The 16,656-nt window shown below is 46.1% G+C and overlaps 1 protein-coding gene and 1 long non-coding RNA gene across 3 annotated transcripts; both read right to left on the minus strand.

Moving 5' to 3' along the window:
• Positions 1-913: 913 nt before the first annotated feature.
• Positions 914-7,807, minus strand: LOC143695482 (uncharacterized). 2 transcript variants are annotated; one of them, XM_077188141.1, is made up of 3 exons: positions 6,964-7,631; positions 6,536-6,662; positions 914-4,654 (listed from the first exon to the last, which is right to left on the minus strand). In XM_077188141.1, the coding sequence occupies exons 1-3, from the start codon at positions 7,158-7,160 to the stop codon at positions 4,574-4,576; spliced, it is 405 nt and encodes a 134-aa protein (XP_077044256.1). In that variant the 5' UTR covers positions 7,161-7,631; the 3' UTR covers positions 914-4,573. The 2 variants fall into 2 exon arrangements, 1 of the variants encoding a protein (XP_077044256.1); XR_013184707.1 differs by having other exon boundaries at positions 5,060-7,807.
• A 1,094-nt stretch (positions 7,808-8,901) lies between these two features.
• Positions 8,902-11,674, minus strand: LOC143695487 (uncharacterized). The gene is made up of 2 exons (XR_013184720.1): positions 11,312-11,674; positions 8,902-10,808 (listed from the first exon to the last, which is right to left on the minus strand). It is a non-coding gene; the product is annotated as an uncharacterized LOC143695487 (long non-coding RNA).
• Between the last annotated feature and the right edge of the window lie 4,982 nt (positions 11,675-16,656).

Below are 16,656 nucleotides of genomic sequence, written 5' to 3' on the forward strand. Positions count from 1 at the left end.
TTAATTTTGTTATTTTAATTTTATTTAATTTTTATTTTTAATTTTTCTATTTTTAAAGCATTTCATTACATTTTATTTGGTGCTGCCCAAACCTGCTGTAGTGCATTTTTATACTTTGTAATACTTTGAAGTATTTTTGTTTTGTATCCCCATATTTTTCCCAAATGGTTTATCCCAAACTGTACCCCCCTCCTTCTACCTGTGTTATCCCTCTCCCGGGATGAGATCATCCCCAAACCCCCACCCTAGCTCTCTGTCAATCACTCAGCCTCCCATCCCCTCCATCCAGAAGTGTCAGTCCAAGTCGTTGAATGATTAGCCAGAGGCTGGGAGTCAGCCCCCCAAGCCTTGCCCCATACGCTGTCCTAAATGTCTATCCCCCAGCATCCATCCCTTAGGGTCACTTAATGGTTGGTAGGATGTTATCTACTTTTGGTTTCCACCTCCCTTTAAATGTAACCTTGGCACATCTCCCCGGGGCTCTCAGCAGGAGGCCCCGAGGTGCAGGAGCTCCTTTGGGACTCCTAATAAAACCTTGGATTAACCCCTGCTAAGAGTCGGTGCTTTATCTTCTACCGCTGTCTCTGGTGTCTCTTCTGCTGCAAAGGCGACCAGCCCAGGTGCCCTCACTACCCTTGGGGCACAGAGAGTGTCTCCCCCCAGCCCAGGTGCCCTCAGCACCCTCGGGACACAGAGAGTGTCTCCCTGCCAGCCCAGGTGCCCTCAGCACCCTCGGGGCACACACAGAGAGGTCTCCCCGCTGTCGGCCGTGTCAGGGCTGCCCCCCGGTGTCTGCCGACTCGGGACTGGCTGGGGGTTACTGAGAGGCTCGCACAAACCCGCTCGGCCGCTGATTGTGGTGGTGTTTGAGGGTCCCCAGGACAAGGGAAGAGACAAGAATCTTGACTCCACCTTTCAGAAGGCTGAAATATTATTTTATGATCTCTATTATATTAAAAGAAAATGAGATATTAGAACTATACTAAAAGAGCACGGAGACATCAGAAATCTGGAAAGGAATGAATAATAAAAACCTGGGACTGCTCACAGCCCCGACACAGCTGGACCATGATTGGTCATCAAGTAGAAACAATGCACAGGAGACCAATCCAAGATGCCCCTGTTGCTAAACCATCTCCAGCTCACACTCCACAGCCAGCAGATCGTTATTGGTTCCATTTTTGTTCTGAAGCTTCTCAGGAGAAAAATCCCAGCAAAAGGATTTTCATCAAACACGTCAGTGGCAAGTGATGGCACAGGCAGCATCGGCTGGCCGAGGTCACTGTGTCAGCCTGCCAGCCCAGGTGTCACAGCAAGGAGAGTTCATCCTGTGCTCACCCTATGCTCACACAGCCCTGCCAAGGGACCGGCTGCCAAAACAGAGCTGTGCCATGCATGCCAGTGTCTGCATGGCAGAGAGAGGACATGAAAAGCCACTGAGGAAGCTGCCACCTCCTCCCTGAGCTCTGCCCTGCAGGCCGGGTCATGGGCAGCCACTTTGGGAAGGCTGCATTTGCTGCCCATCAGCTGCTCTGTGTCTGACAGGAATTTAAACAGCCCAGGTTTGGGTTGGTGCTGAGCAGAGGGCAGTGAGGAGAAAGGGAGAAGGCTGTGCTGCAGGGCAGGTGGATCCAGGCAGAGCAAATTTGGGGAGCAGCCTTGTCTAACAGCATTTCATTTTCCAGTGCTACTACATTACATTTCATTTTGCACTTCTGCTAGAACTGCATTTCAACAGGTTTCAAATATCCTCCTCAGTCCCAGCAGCCTGCTTCAAAGTGCTGTGTCTTTATCAGACCATTGATGGTCCTTCTGAAATGTGAGTCCCACTGGCTGCATCCAAACCTTGTGCTTGAAGAGCATTCCTAATTAAAGCAGATTGGGCCTTTGGGGAAGAAGGGGCTGCAAAGCATTTCCTAAAGCATTTTCTACTCCAATTTAATTGTGAGGAAATACACCTGAAGGATGATGCAGGGATTAGGATTGAGACAAAGATGAATTTTGTGGGTCAATTTTACTTTGAGAGCTTGAGAAGCACAGGAAGCCCAAGTGATGATCCCAGAGGGTTGAACACAGAGGTTTCACCCTCCCAGATATACAAGGGCCTTAACCTTAAAACCACTGCTCTCAGCACAGAGCTGTCTCAATGCTGCATTAATGTTTTCTCCTCTTTGTGCATGTGTAGAATTGAAATCCCTCTTGGGGAGGAAGCTTATTCCAAGTAAATTCCTAAACAATCAGCTGAAAAAAACCCTGAAATGTTCTTTCACTTGATTTGCTACTCCCTGCCAAATGCATGCGCATGCCAGGTCTTAAGCCTGGTACTAGAGCTGAGCCTTGAAGGAGGTATTGTCTACGCAAGGCTTCTCCTTCAGTTTTGGGATCCAGTGCTGATTGCAACCAGGTCTGGTGAGAGAAGTGATCATAAATACATCACGTTACTGTGTGGCTCATGAAAAATGAAGAGCAGGTTTGGCCCAAGGCAGGTGTCGTGGTCAGATCCTGTGTGCTCTGCACGGAGTTTTTGGTCCAGTAATGATATCTGAAGGTTATCTGGCTGCACTGACCAAAGATGCTCTGCTAAGACACCTTCTCCTTCAATTCTTTCAGGTCCCATCAGCTTTCATAGCCTTGTATATTTTTAAATCCTTTGACATTTGAAACACTGTTCCCCTGCAAGGCCTTCTCCTGAATCCCAGCTTCTCAGAAGGCCCAAGGGGACAGGGCTGGCCAAGGGTGGAGCTGTTCTGGGTTTGTTGATGGTGCCTTGTAGTGAACAGTGTGTTCAGAGCTGCTCTGCTGGTTCTGCCTATCACTTTGACAGGGAGGGAGTGTGCTGGGATATGATAAATCACTAAATTGTCACTTCTAAATGCTGCTTGCAATGAAAACATTGTGTATAAACCCTCCTAAATGGTGTTAAATTTGTCTGCTATATTTCTTCCCTCCCACCCCACCACTGCTGCTCTAAGATCCCTTAGTAGCTCAGTCTTTCTTTGTGTTCTGTTTGACATTTATGCCCACTTTCCCCAAAGCTCTGGGGGTTCTTTTTAAAATATGCTATTGATTTTTTTCTTGGTTTAAAAAAAATCCTGAAATACACACACACACACACTAAAGAAGCAGGTCTCCATGGCTCAGCCCTGAGTGGTAAAGGAAGAGCAACAAGAAGGGTGGTTTGTGGTGCTGCAGAAAGTCTCTGCAAGGCTTAAAGGAGCATCCCATTTCCACAGATGGCTTTTTTTTTTTTAATGGGTTATGGTGCTGGGAAGATCTGGAAAGAGTGCAAGTCCCTCATTCCAGTTTGGATGTCTGGTTTTAAGAAATGTGTTCTTCCAGTTCTTGGAGAGCATAGTTTTGGATTCATCCTCACACCCTCCAGTCTTGGTGGCTCTGTTGGTTTTTTATTTCCCTTTCTCTGCCCTCACTCCCCTGATGGCTGCAGGGGATGTGATTCAGGCACTCATCACTCCTCTGTAGCTTCTTTACAGAACTAAAACTGACTGGGTCTTTCACCCTCCTCTCATAGCAGTGGTGCAGAGTGAGGCACATGGCAGGGCAGGGGTTTTATCTGTTGTTTTATCTTCTGGTTTGATGTTTAACACATGAGGCAGAAGAACCCCAAGCCCCTGCTCACCATGCCAGGCTAGGCTGCAGGGGAGCACATTGACAGCAACACAGTGGCTGCACCACAACCACCATCAATCAATCTGATAGGAAAAGGGTTTAAGGCTTTTAACAGTGCCATGGTGACTGAGCTGAGTCCAACCTGGGTCTAGCTTAATCCCTGATCTGTGTAAAGCCCTCTTCTGTGCTTTCCTGAGGCTGGGACAGCTGGAGAGGTTGCTCTCCATGAGCACAGGATGGCAGCTGTGGGCTGAAACTGGCTGAGCTGCCTCCCCAGTACGTGATGGGTTTGTGAGGGATTTAAAAGAAAAAACATTACAATGTCTTTGTCAGTCTTCCATGCTCACTTAAGCTAGCTGTTGGTGATTTGTAGTATTTTTTAAAATAAAAACCAAATGCTTTCCCTTTACAAGTAAATATGCTATGAAGAGGGCTTCAAAGGAAAGATGATTAGTTACTATCCAACTGTTGCTAAATTCATTGGTTGATGGTCCATATACTGCATCTTTTAATGTCACTGATACCTGATACAGACCATTCCCAAGCTGTTTGATAATTATTTATCAGCCATCTGCATCAGCATCATCTGCATGACCAGTGATAGCCAAAAAGCAGGAAGGAGAGAAAGGGGTTAAGCTGTAGGCAGGAAAGGGAAGGCAGAAACCAAGCAGCAAACAACTGGCACCTGGGCTCCATTGAAGACTAAAAGTGGGAAAAAATGGCTTAATTGAAAAATCTGCCTATTGTGTGTGAAGTCTCCAAGGGGAAACAAACAAACCCATTCAAAGGGAAAAAAAAGGCAAGGAATTAAAAAAATCCTTGTGCTGTTATGCAGAATTGGGGGGTTTAACTCTTCCCAGTCTCAGGCAGAAATATTTTTATAACCAAACCATCTCCCTTTTTAAAGCATTTAGTTGGATTGAGTAATTTCTTAAGTCCTCCATCCTCAGGACCAGTTTGGGCTTGGCAGCTCAAACACCAAAGCTCTTGGCAAGACTAGGACGAGTTCAGTGGTTCTCCCCCTGTCCTGAAAGAGAGGAGAAAAGGGAAGTTAAGCTCACTGCAGAATCAAAGACTCCTGCATTTCATCTTTTGGCTTGGATTGCTCACTATGGAGTTTTAGCCATAAAAAAAGGGGAGGTGGCATCAAACTGAATTAAAAAGTGCCCTTTCCCAGTGTTTTCATTCCAGACATTCAAAGGAAGCTCATTTTTCTTCTAGCATTCTTTCCCTAATTTTAGCAGAACCATTCTCATCCCAGACCCCACTCATCAGTTGTTCAATCCTTTGGCACTGGGTCTGGACAAAGGAAGGGACACATCTGGGTCACAGGAAAGCATGGAGAGAAACCCTCCAAAACTGGACAGAAAAAAATGAAATGCAGGAAGACAGAGCCTGCAGACAGAGAAAAATGAAATGCGGGAAGACTTACCTGCAACTGGATGCTCTTTGCACTGGGCTTCCTTTAAAGGAATGGATTTGCTGCTACACACATCTCAGGCTCAGATGTGATCAGGAGAAGGTGGGATGGAGATGAGGAGTCAGATAGTGAAAAGCCAGGGAGATGTAGGGCCCAGGAACATCAAGGATGGAGAAGAGAAGGAACAGGGACAGTTCTCCATGTTTAGATCCATCAGTGCTGGGAGCTTGGGAAGCACATGAGGGTACCAGAGGGATCTGGGCAGGAGCAGGATAACTCCAGGATAAGGGCAAGCTGCTCCCACTCCGGGGCTGGGCCAGGGAAGGAGGGGAATTGTTTCTCTCCCCTTTCCAGTGGGATGCAGGTGCCACCCCATGCAGAGGCAGGAAAACTGCCTTGCAATCAAGTACAAAACCTGCCTGGCAAGCCCAGAATGCCAGCAGCCATTTCTCCTGGATTTCCTGCTTACAGGCATTTTAAGCTTGCATTGTCTCAAAAGCACCTTTTTTGCCAAGGGCATTCCCATTTCTTTTGGATCCTGAACAGAGGTTTGGAAAGCTGACTTTGATGAGGGAACTGTTTCCTATTTTGATCCATGTTAACTTGGAGTTTCCCTGGCACCAAAATCAGGGGGTGAACCCAACCCTTGAAGGGCCATAAGATCCTAACTATCCAATCTCCAATCCCCAATCCCCTCAGCATTGGCTTGTAGAACCTTCTCAGAGTTAATTTAGCAAACTTAAGGGTTTGGCAAGTTCAGGATCAAAACAACCAAAAAAATTCGTGAAAAAGAAACTGAACTGAGGCTGGCTAAATACTGATGACTCATTACAACAATTCAGTGAAAAGGAAGAAAGATTGATCCTGTGAAAAACGCCAATCGCTTGTTTTTAAAATTTTGAAAGTTTAACAGTAATTAAATGGTTATAAAAATAGTAATACAATTAGAGCAATAATAATTTGGACAAATTATATTAGGACAATATGAGACAATAGAGACAAAGAGTTACAGATGTCTGGGTACCTTTTTCTGGGCAGCATAAGCCCGAAAAAGGACCCCCGTTAACAAAGGATTAACCCTTAAAAACAACAGCCTGTTGCATATTCATACATCTCATACATAATGCATAAATTCGATTCAAATACAGGATTCTGTCTGGTCATCATCAACTTCTTCCTCTGAATCCTAACAGCGCCTTCGAGGCAGGAAGAAGTTCGTTTCTAATAAGAGAGCAATAAATTCTTTTTCTCTGAAAGATTTAGGTGTCCTGTGGCTGCTATCTCACTGCGAGTTCTTTCTTTAAAGAAGGTCTCCTACATAGCATCGTTTCTATTTTAACATTTTGTTATAACCTAAAACTATATTTAACACACTACTTAAGAGAATTAATACAGCATTACTTTCTAACACAACATATATAATATTCATTTTAATATTTGCGAAAAGCCAATCACAAAATACGCATTTTTCACATTTTCAATACTCACCAAGCCACCTGGCCAGAGTTCTGTGCCCACCGAGGACACAGCAACCAGCAGGGACCTTCCTCCCATTCTCCAGCACAGGGTTCTTCCCTCCACACGCAGGGAGCTGCAGCCACTCAGGGAACACCGACTTAGTCACAACAGGAGAGGCACAAGGATAATTTGGAACTCGTTGTGACCTCAATGCCGCCCAGACCCAGGAGAAAGCAGTTTTCCGATCAGACGGAGCGGGGTATTTCCCGTACCGCCCTCTCTTCTCCCTACCCAAGGCGCATGAGCACACTGCCGCCATCATTGGAAGGGCAAGTGAGTGCCGCCCTGACCCGCCATCTTGGATGTGGCGTAAAAGTGACCTTTTTTTGTCTCTCCTTTCCAGTTTTCACCCCCTGCACAGGCAGGAAAACTGCCTTGCGATCAAGTACAAAACCTACCTGGCAAGCCCAGGATGCCAGCAGCCATTTCTCCTGGATTTCCTCTCCGCAATCTTTGGTACTGGCAGAAGCCACTCCCGGCCGAGCCGCCATCTTTGTTGTGGTACCCTTAAGCATCCCCCGCTCCTCACACAGGCGTTTCTCTTACCGGCTGCCTCAACCGGGTCCCGACGCCGATCCCGCGCTCTCAGCGCCATTTTCTGCTGCTTTTCCCGGCGGGAGAAAACGGTTGGCGGGGTCAGCGGCACCGGAGCCCCGCGAACCGCGGCAGGGAGCGGCGGCGACGCCTCTGCCGGAGTCCTGCCGCGGCCGCCATCTGGAGTGGGGCTGGAGGCCGACCCGGCTCATGCAGGGTCCTGGTACGCGGGCGCTTCGCCGTCTTGAAATGGCAGCTCTGTCCCCTCCGCGCCTCCGCCGCCCGCCGAAACCGGCCCCGCCGCTGTCGTTCTTCCCAGCCACCGCCCCGCACGGCGGCCGCTCAAGCCCGGCCACGCCCCTTTGTACCCCTAACTGTGCTTCACCGCTCCTCTCTGTGCACAGTACCGCTCTGTGCCCACAAGGTGGCAGCACCGCCCCCCTGCCCGGGCCGGGCTGGACGCACCTTGGGGCAGGCAGGGAACGGAGGCCGAAGCTGCCGGAGAGCCTTTTGTATTTATTCCCTTCAGCCTCAGCAGCTGTTCCTACGGTTTAAGGGCACTTGATTGGTTCATTCCTAGGTAAAAACGTTAGAACATTGGTTTCAAAACGACTACACATCTCTAGTCAGAGTTTCCTACATTCCTGTATACAATAGAATTGATAGATTCTTTCCAAATCATTCTTTCCAAATGGTTTTAGAGATAAATTCCAATTCTTTGCCAATACCTATAAAAACGAAAAACTTGACAGGTTTTGGTGTTCTACACACACTCCTCCGTGTGAATTTTCTGGCAGCTTTTGGTCCCTCTGGGGGAGGGTAACCCAGCATGGACCCCCCCCCCCCCCTTCATTCCCCACTCACCTGCTTCTCCATCACAGCCTGGTGTGACAGTGTTCACAGGAGTCTTAGGATGAGGGAAGAGACGAGGATTTGACTCCATGTTTCAGAAGGCTTGATTTATTATTTTATGATATATATATATTATTAAAACTATACTAAAAGAATAGAAGAAAGGATTTCATCAGAAGGCTAGCTAAGAATAGAAAAAGAAAGAATGATAACAAAGGCTTGTGTCTGGGACAGAGAGTCCAAGCCAGCTGGATGTGATTGGCCATTAATTAGAAACAACCACATGAGGCCAATCACAGATGCACCTGTTGCATTCCACAGCAGCAGATAATCATTGTTTACATTTTGTTCCTGAGGCCTTTCAGCCTCTCAGGAGAAAAAATTCTAAGGAAAGGATTTCTCAGAAAATATCCTTTTTGGATATTTTGGATGGGCAGCATAAAAGAGAGGGATTAAAAAAAGAACAGGGACAGGGAATGGCACAGAAGGATCCAGTAGAGAAACAATGGCACACGGGAGCACTAGAGAGCCACCAAGAACATAAAAGGAATACAAGGAAGGCATAAACAAAAGAAAAAAACCCAAAAAAACAACCTACCAAAGAAAACCAGACTAGGATGGGCAGCGTTACAGAGAGGGATTAAAAAAGAAAAGGGACAGGGAATGGGTCACAAGCATCCAGTGAGAAAGAAGGGCATGGAAATCACCACACAGAATAAAAGAGGAACAGGAATGGGCCATGGAGAAGGACAGAAGAAAAGGCAGAGCACCAGACACACAGTGTGCTCAGAATTAATGTGATGAGAGGCTAAGACATGTTTTGCACAGCACAATGAATGGTCTGATTTTCAGAAGACAATTGAGAACAGACAGAAAAACTGCCTCAATGGTACAGAGGTTTCCTAAGAATTCTCCTGGAACAGGTAAAGAGAAACCACACAGACTATCAATGCAAGACTCTAAAACCAGCAAGAGATTTATTCTTATGTATTAAATGTTAAAAATCACATGCATAATTGTAGAATATTTTAGTTAAAAAATATTTCAAAAACCAACCCTGACAGTTTACCTGCAACTGCTATAACATATCTATTATATATATACACATGATGAGTTTCTGTAATCAAAAAAATTAGACAAGGATGCAACCATCCAGGTAATGCTGAGTGAACTGATGCCCTGCATCAGAGAGTCTTGTCAAACTCCTGCTGGCAGAACTGAGCTCACCTCAGTCCACAGACGCACTCATCTCGCACACTGATTCAAATGCAAGTGACAGCTGGGGAAACAAGGAGTGGAAGAAAATCGTATTTTGCAAACTACAGCCAAGACCTGTGAAAGGCCGCAGTAGAATATGCTGCAAAAGAGCCCATGGTACAAGAAATGCAGGCTCATAGGCTGTCTCCTCAAGACATGCTGGTGGAATATTCTGCATAGCTGGCCACATGCACAGTGCCCCTGAGTCCTGTAAGCAACATCAGAAATGTCAGCACATGTTGCACCAGGCACTTAAACCTTAAGACACATTTTAGCTCCTAAGGAAGGCAGCCAACAAAGATGTTTGTAACATTTACCAAGGAACAGATATAGAAATGACAGGTTGCTCAGATCTAGTACCTTTTCCATTTTCATTCAAAGTCCCAGCCCTGCCATCCACTTACCAGCCCCACAGTGATTTCAGCTCCCCCCCAACAGGTGCCATCACAGGCCCAGGCAATATTCTACCATCAACGCTGTTTTCAGGTTGCAACAGAGAAAAGAAGACGGAGACAGAGAGAAAAGAAGGGTGAGAAAACTGAAGAAAGACAGGAGTTAGAGGGAAAAGAAAGTGGTTAGGATTAGAGTTAAAGTGAAAACTTAGGGGTAGAGTGAAAAAGGAAAAGACTAAGAGCAAAAAAGACAAACCAAGGAAAAGGAGAACACAGGGAGAAAAAGAAGCAAGAAGAGTGAGGGTGAAAGTTATAAAGAAAAAGAAATAAGGTGCAAAGCATAGACAAAAGAAAGAAAAATAAATACAGTCAGACAGAAACAGTGAAATAGACAAACAGAAAAAAGGAAGCAGATGGAAACAGAGGTACAGAAGCAGAGACACAGTGTCAGAAAGAGTGAGAAACAGAAACAAAGGGTTAGAGACAGATGGAAATTAAGTTATCAATAGAAAAGTAAAGTGAGGAGCAAAAGGAAGAAACACAGTGGAAAGAAGTGACAAAACCACACCAAAAAAAAGACAGGAGCCAGGGTGGGGGTAGGGAAGGGCAGGGGGTATCTTTATTTAGGGTGATTCAACTTTATTAAATGAATGGTTTTGTTTACACTTCAGCAAAATACATGGAAACAGTGTATACAAATGCAAGTGCAGATACAATCCATAGACGCACTGGTAAAAGTCTAATTTACATACAGAGCAATACAGAGAAATGCAGCAACTAATGCAAATGCAGAGCAATGCAGATATAAACACAAGATGATAACCTTTTTCTATTTTCATTACATGTTGATTTATTGTAACAGGAAATCCAAAACAACAAAAGCACACAGAACAACACTCATCTACCATTAACACCCCCTTCACATTACACACAAACTCACCATCCCTCTCATCATAACTGCTAAATTACACCCCAGCAAGCATTGGTCCTCAGAAACGTGGTTCCCGGAAGCCTCCAAAAAATCCTTCTGCCTGACAAAAACCCCGGTCCCTGGCCAGTCCGTGCCCAAACTTTGGCAATGAATGTCGCCTCGCAGACCAATTGGGACTGAGGAAAAAAAAAAACGCAGCCAGGGGAAAAAAAAAAAACCACCAAAAAAAACCTGGCTGAGGATTCTTTATCCTAAAATTAAAAATGAGTTGAAAAACCTGAAAAGCAAAAGTCATACAAGGTTACAACCCTTCAACACACACACACACTTCCTTCAGCTTACACACAAACCCACACTCACTCACACCTCAACTACTCCTCTAACCCCCAGCACACATTCACATCACTCCTCAGGAACGTCGTTCCTGGGAGCCTCCAAAAAGTCCTCCTGCCTGATGAAAACCCTAGTCCCTGGATGGTCTGCACCCAAACTTTGGTGATGAACGTTGCCTTGCAGACTGACTGGAACCGAGGAAAAGAAAAACCCAGCCGGGGGGGGGGGGGGGGGGGGGGGACGGGACGGGACCGCGGGTGGGGTTTTTTTATTCTAAATTTAAAAATGAGTTGAAAAACCTGAAAGGCAAAAGTCACACACACAAGGTTAAATCCAGTCAGAATGCACTCACATGTGCAGAGACAAGCGGACACAGACAGACACAGTCACATGCTGTCACACGCACTCACACATTCTTCCAACTTACACACTCACTGCAGCCCTTACTTGAGATGCTGAAGAATGTGCTTCAACAAATCTGCTGGCTGCTGCTCCTTGCCATCGAATGGTAGATTCTGGGGAAATTGGGAGCCTGACACAACCTGGAATCTCTAGAAGCTGCACTCACCCTAAAAAAAAAACAACCAAACAAACAAACAAAAAGAACAAAATAAGAACAAAACCAGAAATTACAAATGCACTTTACCACCCCTAAACACAAAACCCAAGACTGTGAACTTAAATACTCCCTGTATTCCATGCTGTTTTCTTCACAGTATTTTCAAAGCCCCTGTTGCTTGAGATGCCCAGAAACACCTGCTGAAAACAAGCTGAAAGAGCTTCTTCACTGAAATGAGAGGATATGCTTATCCTAGCATATCCCAGAGAAGGAATGAAGCCGCTAAGCAAAGGCTGGGGTTAATATACCCCTGATGGTGCCCGCCTCTCGTTCCCATGGCACCCAGGAAAAGGGAGGGGGCGAATCCCACCGGGTATAAAAGCCCTCAGAGCGGCTGCAGGTGTTTGGCTCCTCTGACTCAAGTTCAAGGGGAGCAAAGGGCTTGTTATAGAAGAAAACTCTTCAGAAAAATAACAGTGCTTTCTTTTTTGCAACATCTACTTGGGGCAAAAGAACAGAGAACTGGTAAGACATAAAACTTTGTGTTTAGGTAGCATAGCTAGATGAATTGGGTAATTTGCTGTTAACTTACTTATAATTATTCCTTGGTGATTACTAAGTAGTACATCAGGTGTGGCTAAGTAGGGTGGAGAAGAATAGTAATGATATAAATAGTCCAAGTTTCCTTGGGACTCCTAATTAGGCCTATGTACATTAGAAACAAAAATAAGAAAAAAAATTCTCCTGGGCAGTGTAAGGGTTAATAACGTGCCAGGCTCACCCTTCCCTGAGATAGCTGGTCCAAATGCACAGAAAGAAGTGCCCAGAAATTAATATTTTAATCCTGAAAATGCTGAAAAAGACAGAGCTTCCTTCAAGTGAACCCCTAAAAATGAGAAACCAGGGCAGTTAGCTCCACTGAAACTGATAAAATGGCAAATAAACCAATTCTGCCCTTTAATTTATTCTCCAAAAATATTGTGAAAAGAAGGGTTCTCCTTGATTTAAATCTCTCTATCAATGAAAAAAGAGAAATTTTTCCCTCATTTAAAATCCTTAACAATGAGGGATAGCTGGGGAAGGTTTGCAGGAGGCACTTAAGACTCACAAAGCAGCCTGACTTTGTGGTAGTGGCAGCTTGGGTCTGGGAGACATCCAGCGCAATGCACAATTTTCAGCATGCAGCCAGCCACTCTGGGCCACAGGCCCCTGAACACCAGTGCTGGCCCTTTTCCCTGGCAAATAAAACTAACTACTCCAGGTTCCTGATGGCAGTTTGTAGGAGGCACTTGGCACTACCTTGAGTTGGCACTGGTGCCAGCTTGGCTCTGGGAGGCATATTTTGCAAAGTGGAATTTCAGCAGCCGGACAGCCAGTCCGGGCCACAGGCCCGCGAACACAAACACCGGCCCTTTTCCCTGGCAAACAAAACTCACCAGCCCAGGTTCGTGATGGCAGATTGCAGGAGGCACTTGTCACTGACTGCGCAGCCTGATTTTGTGGTGGTGGCAGCGTGGGTTTGAGAGGCATCCTGCGCAATGCAGAATTTCAGGAGCCATCTGGCCACTCGTGGCGCCTGGGGCCTTAATTAAAAATGCTGTCCCTTTTCCTAGGTAAACAAAACTAACCATCCCAGGTTCCTCGTGTCAGTTTGCAGGGGGGACTTGGTATTGTTAATGCAGCCCGAATTTTCACTGGTGCCAGCTTGGGTCTGGAAGGCATCCTGTGCAATGTGGAATTTAAGGAGCCAGATGGCCGCTCTGGGTCACAAGCCCTCAAACACCAAAGCTGGCCCTTTTCCCTGGAAAACAAAACTCACCAGACCAGGTTCCTGATGGCAAATTGCATGAGCACCTTAAGACACTCAAAACAGCCCAAGCTGCAAGTGGTGCCACCTTAGGTCCTGGAGGCATCCTGCTCTGTGCCCAGGTAGATCCGGCTGCTCCCTGGTCCCTGCTGGATGCTCCAGCCATAGCTACTGGAGGGACACTTAGGATACCCCCGTGAGCCCCTCTGGACTAGCAGCTCCCTGTGTGGGTGTACCTGGGTAACCCTCTGAAAGCAGCTGGTCACATGGGGGCTGCTAGACCTTGGCGTGGGGGGTGAGGTGAAGAAAGGTCCTGTGGGGAGTTCCCTTCCCTACCTGGCCCTTTGTTTGCCCCTTAAACAATGGGGTGCCAGGCTTTCCCTTCCAAGGAAATGAACGGTCTTTCCTCTCTGAGTGCCTGTGGCCAAAACTGGGATTCTGCCTCCAAAATTGCAGGTAGCAAACGATTTCTCACAGACCGCAGCTACCAACAACAAAAACACTCGCTACCCTTGGACTGCCAAATGCCTCCTGCGAACTGACATCAACACACTGGTGGGGTCAGTTTGGTTTTACAAGGAAAAGGGCCTGTGCCCTGCCCAGGGGCCTGTTGGCCTGAGCGGGCTGCTGCATCCTAAAATTCCAAACAGCAGAGGATATCTCCCAGACCCAAGCTGCCACCACTTCCAACTCAGGCTGCCTGGCAGTGCCAAGCACCTCCTGCAAACTGACATCAGGAAACTGGGGTGAGTTTTGTTTCCTGTGGAAAAGAGCCGGCATTCATTCTCTGTTTAGCTGGAGAGGACAGCTAAAAGGGATGTTCTGTTTGGATGATGAGCAACCTGGTCTCAAATTTGTGATAACTTGGAGGCACCATTTTTGCCTTGGCTCTGCACTCCAGGGTCAGCAGTGTTGAGCAGAGGGCTTTCAACCCACTTAGGAGAGTCAAGCTTTTGAGTTGCCCTTGAGGCAAATACCTGATTTATTGCTTAGTTCAAAAAAATTACCTCCCACAGTGTCTAGTGGGGCTGTGTGCTGATGAAGTTAGTGAGTCAAATCCCGGGTCTGGATTTTAAATAGCTTGGTAAAGAGTAAGATTCTTAACTGCTGTAATTACACAGAGTAGCGCTGGGGTAATTAAGTTCTTCATCTTGGAAACAGAGCCAACCTGTTAGTGTCCAGACAGCCCTGCAGTAGCTGGGAGGTTGGTGATTGCTGTAGTGGTGGTTCACTTTTCTAATGATTTTTGGAAAGCTGGTCCGTCAGCTGAGGTTATTTGCATCTGCAGATCAGCACAATCAGTTTGGTGGTGGTAACAGATTGTTATTCCTATTTTATTGCTATGCTGAACATATCAACCTGATCTCAGGGAGTGCAGGGAAAGGAATAAAGGGGATGTGAGAATACTCAAAGCATCATTATGGACGCAAGCATGCAGGTAGCCCATGCAGTCCATGATGTAAATGTGAGTATATGTTGACTAAGGGATGCTTGAAATTCCAGCTAGTGGGATAACTGCAGAGATCAGCCATGCCTAGGAAAGTCTGCCATCTCCCGTTGCACCTTGAAGTAGCTTCTGTACCTACCGTAACCCTGATTTTCTTTCCCCGATGTCCCTTTGACAGGTGCACTCACTGCAGGCAGCTAGAGCACTGCTGCTGCGTACAGCCTGATGTGTTTTTGCAGCATGGGCTGTTGGATGCTATTTTGAACCCTACTGATGTGTTAGGATTTTAGCTTTTTTATTTTTCATATATTTGTAATCCTGCAGCCTGGCAGCTGCAGAGGTGTAAAACGCTGACACACCAGCTGCCAGCACCATTTACATCATCAAGATTGGTCTCTTAGGACAATAATGGATGTAGGACAAATGATGATGGTGAGCTGAAAGTGCTATTACTCATTATTGAAACTTTGGATTGCTCTCTGGCCAGTGCTAAAACTATAAAGCCAGCAGCCAGTGGACAAGCCCTTGGTAACCTCTGCCACTGAACTAAAAGCTTTTGGAGGGGAACAGAAGTGCTATAAATCTTGTGGGTGACGTTTAACATTTGTCAGAGAAACACTTTGGACTTATTTTAATCTCTTCAGTTTGGAAAGTTCATAATAACAAATAATGGGTGCCTTGAACCCGGCCAGTGAATCCCCCGCCTCTGCCGGCTCCAAATGGAAACTCAAAGTGACCCCTTAATAGAAAGGGCAGCTCTGTTCATCGCTGCTTCTCGTGCACTGTGTGGTCTCCCAGTCGCTGCTAAATGGATACAATCCTTGCAGTGTTTACACTTGCTGCCTGTTACTGCAATGACACTGGAGCTTGCAAATGTTTTTACTTGATTTTTTTTCCCAAAAAAGCTGTCCATTAATCTTCCTCAGTGCTTGGAAGAAAAGTAAATTATTTACCATGTGGATGTTATAGGGGATTGTTTCTGCATTAACATTTTATTTGGGAGTGTTAAATCTGTCTCTCTCTCTCATGCTAAGTTATGGATTGGGTTTATCAGGTGATTCGTCCAGGGATGAATCCTATCCAAACACACATCTACTAGTGCCTCTTCTTCTGCCCAGATGCTTCCCTACAATGAGTGTCCCATGCTCCAAGTGAAACAAATGCTGGGCCAAGGCGAGTAACCTTATAAAGTGTACTTTCAAGCTAAATTTTGCTACTCACCTAAATGAGAAGCGGTCTCAGCTGGACAAAGAAAAAGGGATTTTGTGCCATGCCATTAGTATGCCTGCTGTTTTTAGCTGGGCTTATTCAGGCCATGCTGATCTCCTTGATGAGAGGCTTTACTGGTAGGTAGACCAGTCACTACTGCTAGAACAGATTCACAAAGAGTTGCTAAACCTAATTTAAAATTAGTATGTCAGGAAAAAAGTGACCTTTTAATTGTCCCAGTGGTATCCAAATGGAAGATGCAGGGACAATTTCATGACAGGACAAGAGGACACAGTCACAAGCTGTGCCAGGAGAGGTTCAGGTTGCACATTGGGAAGAATTTCTTCACTGAAAGGGTTGTTAAGCATTGCACTGCCCTGCCTGGGGAGGTGGTGGAGTCCCCATCCCTGGGGTTCCTGGAAGTGCCCAAGGAATGACTGGAGGTGGCACTCAGGTCTGTGGACTGGTTAACAGAGTGAGAATCAGTTACAGGTTGGACTGAGCCTTGGAGGTCTTCTCTAGCCTTTATGGTTCTGTATATTTGTGTTTCCTGGGCTGTCCCTGTCACTGTTTGTCCCAGATCCCTTCCCAGGAGTGAAGGAAGCAGGCTGATGTATGACCAGTTAGAAAGGGACTGTTTTCCCAAGTCTAGGTATTAGAGTGAGTTTTAGAAATACCTGTAACAAATATATATTAAAAAAACAAAAACCGAAAAAACCCCAACAATTTAAAATGCCACCAAAGTCCTGCAATCAGCAGAACGCTATCCT

This window comes from Agelaius phoeniceus, chromosome 19 (genome assembly GCF_051311805.1).
Source record: "Agelaius phoeniceus isolate bAgePho1 chromosome 19, bAgePho1.hap1, whole genome shotgun sequence".
NCBI lineage: Eukaryota > Metazoa > Chordata > Aves > Passeriformes > Icteridae > Agelaius > Agelaius phoeniceus.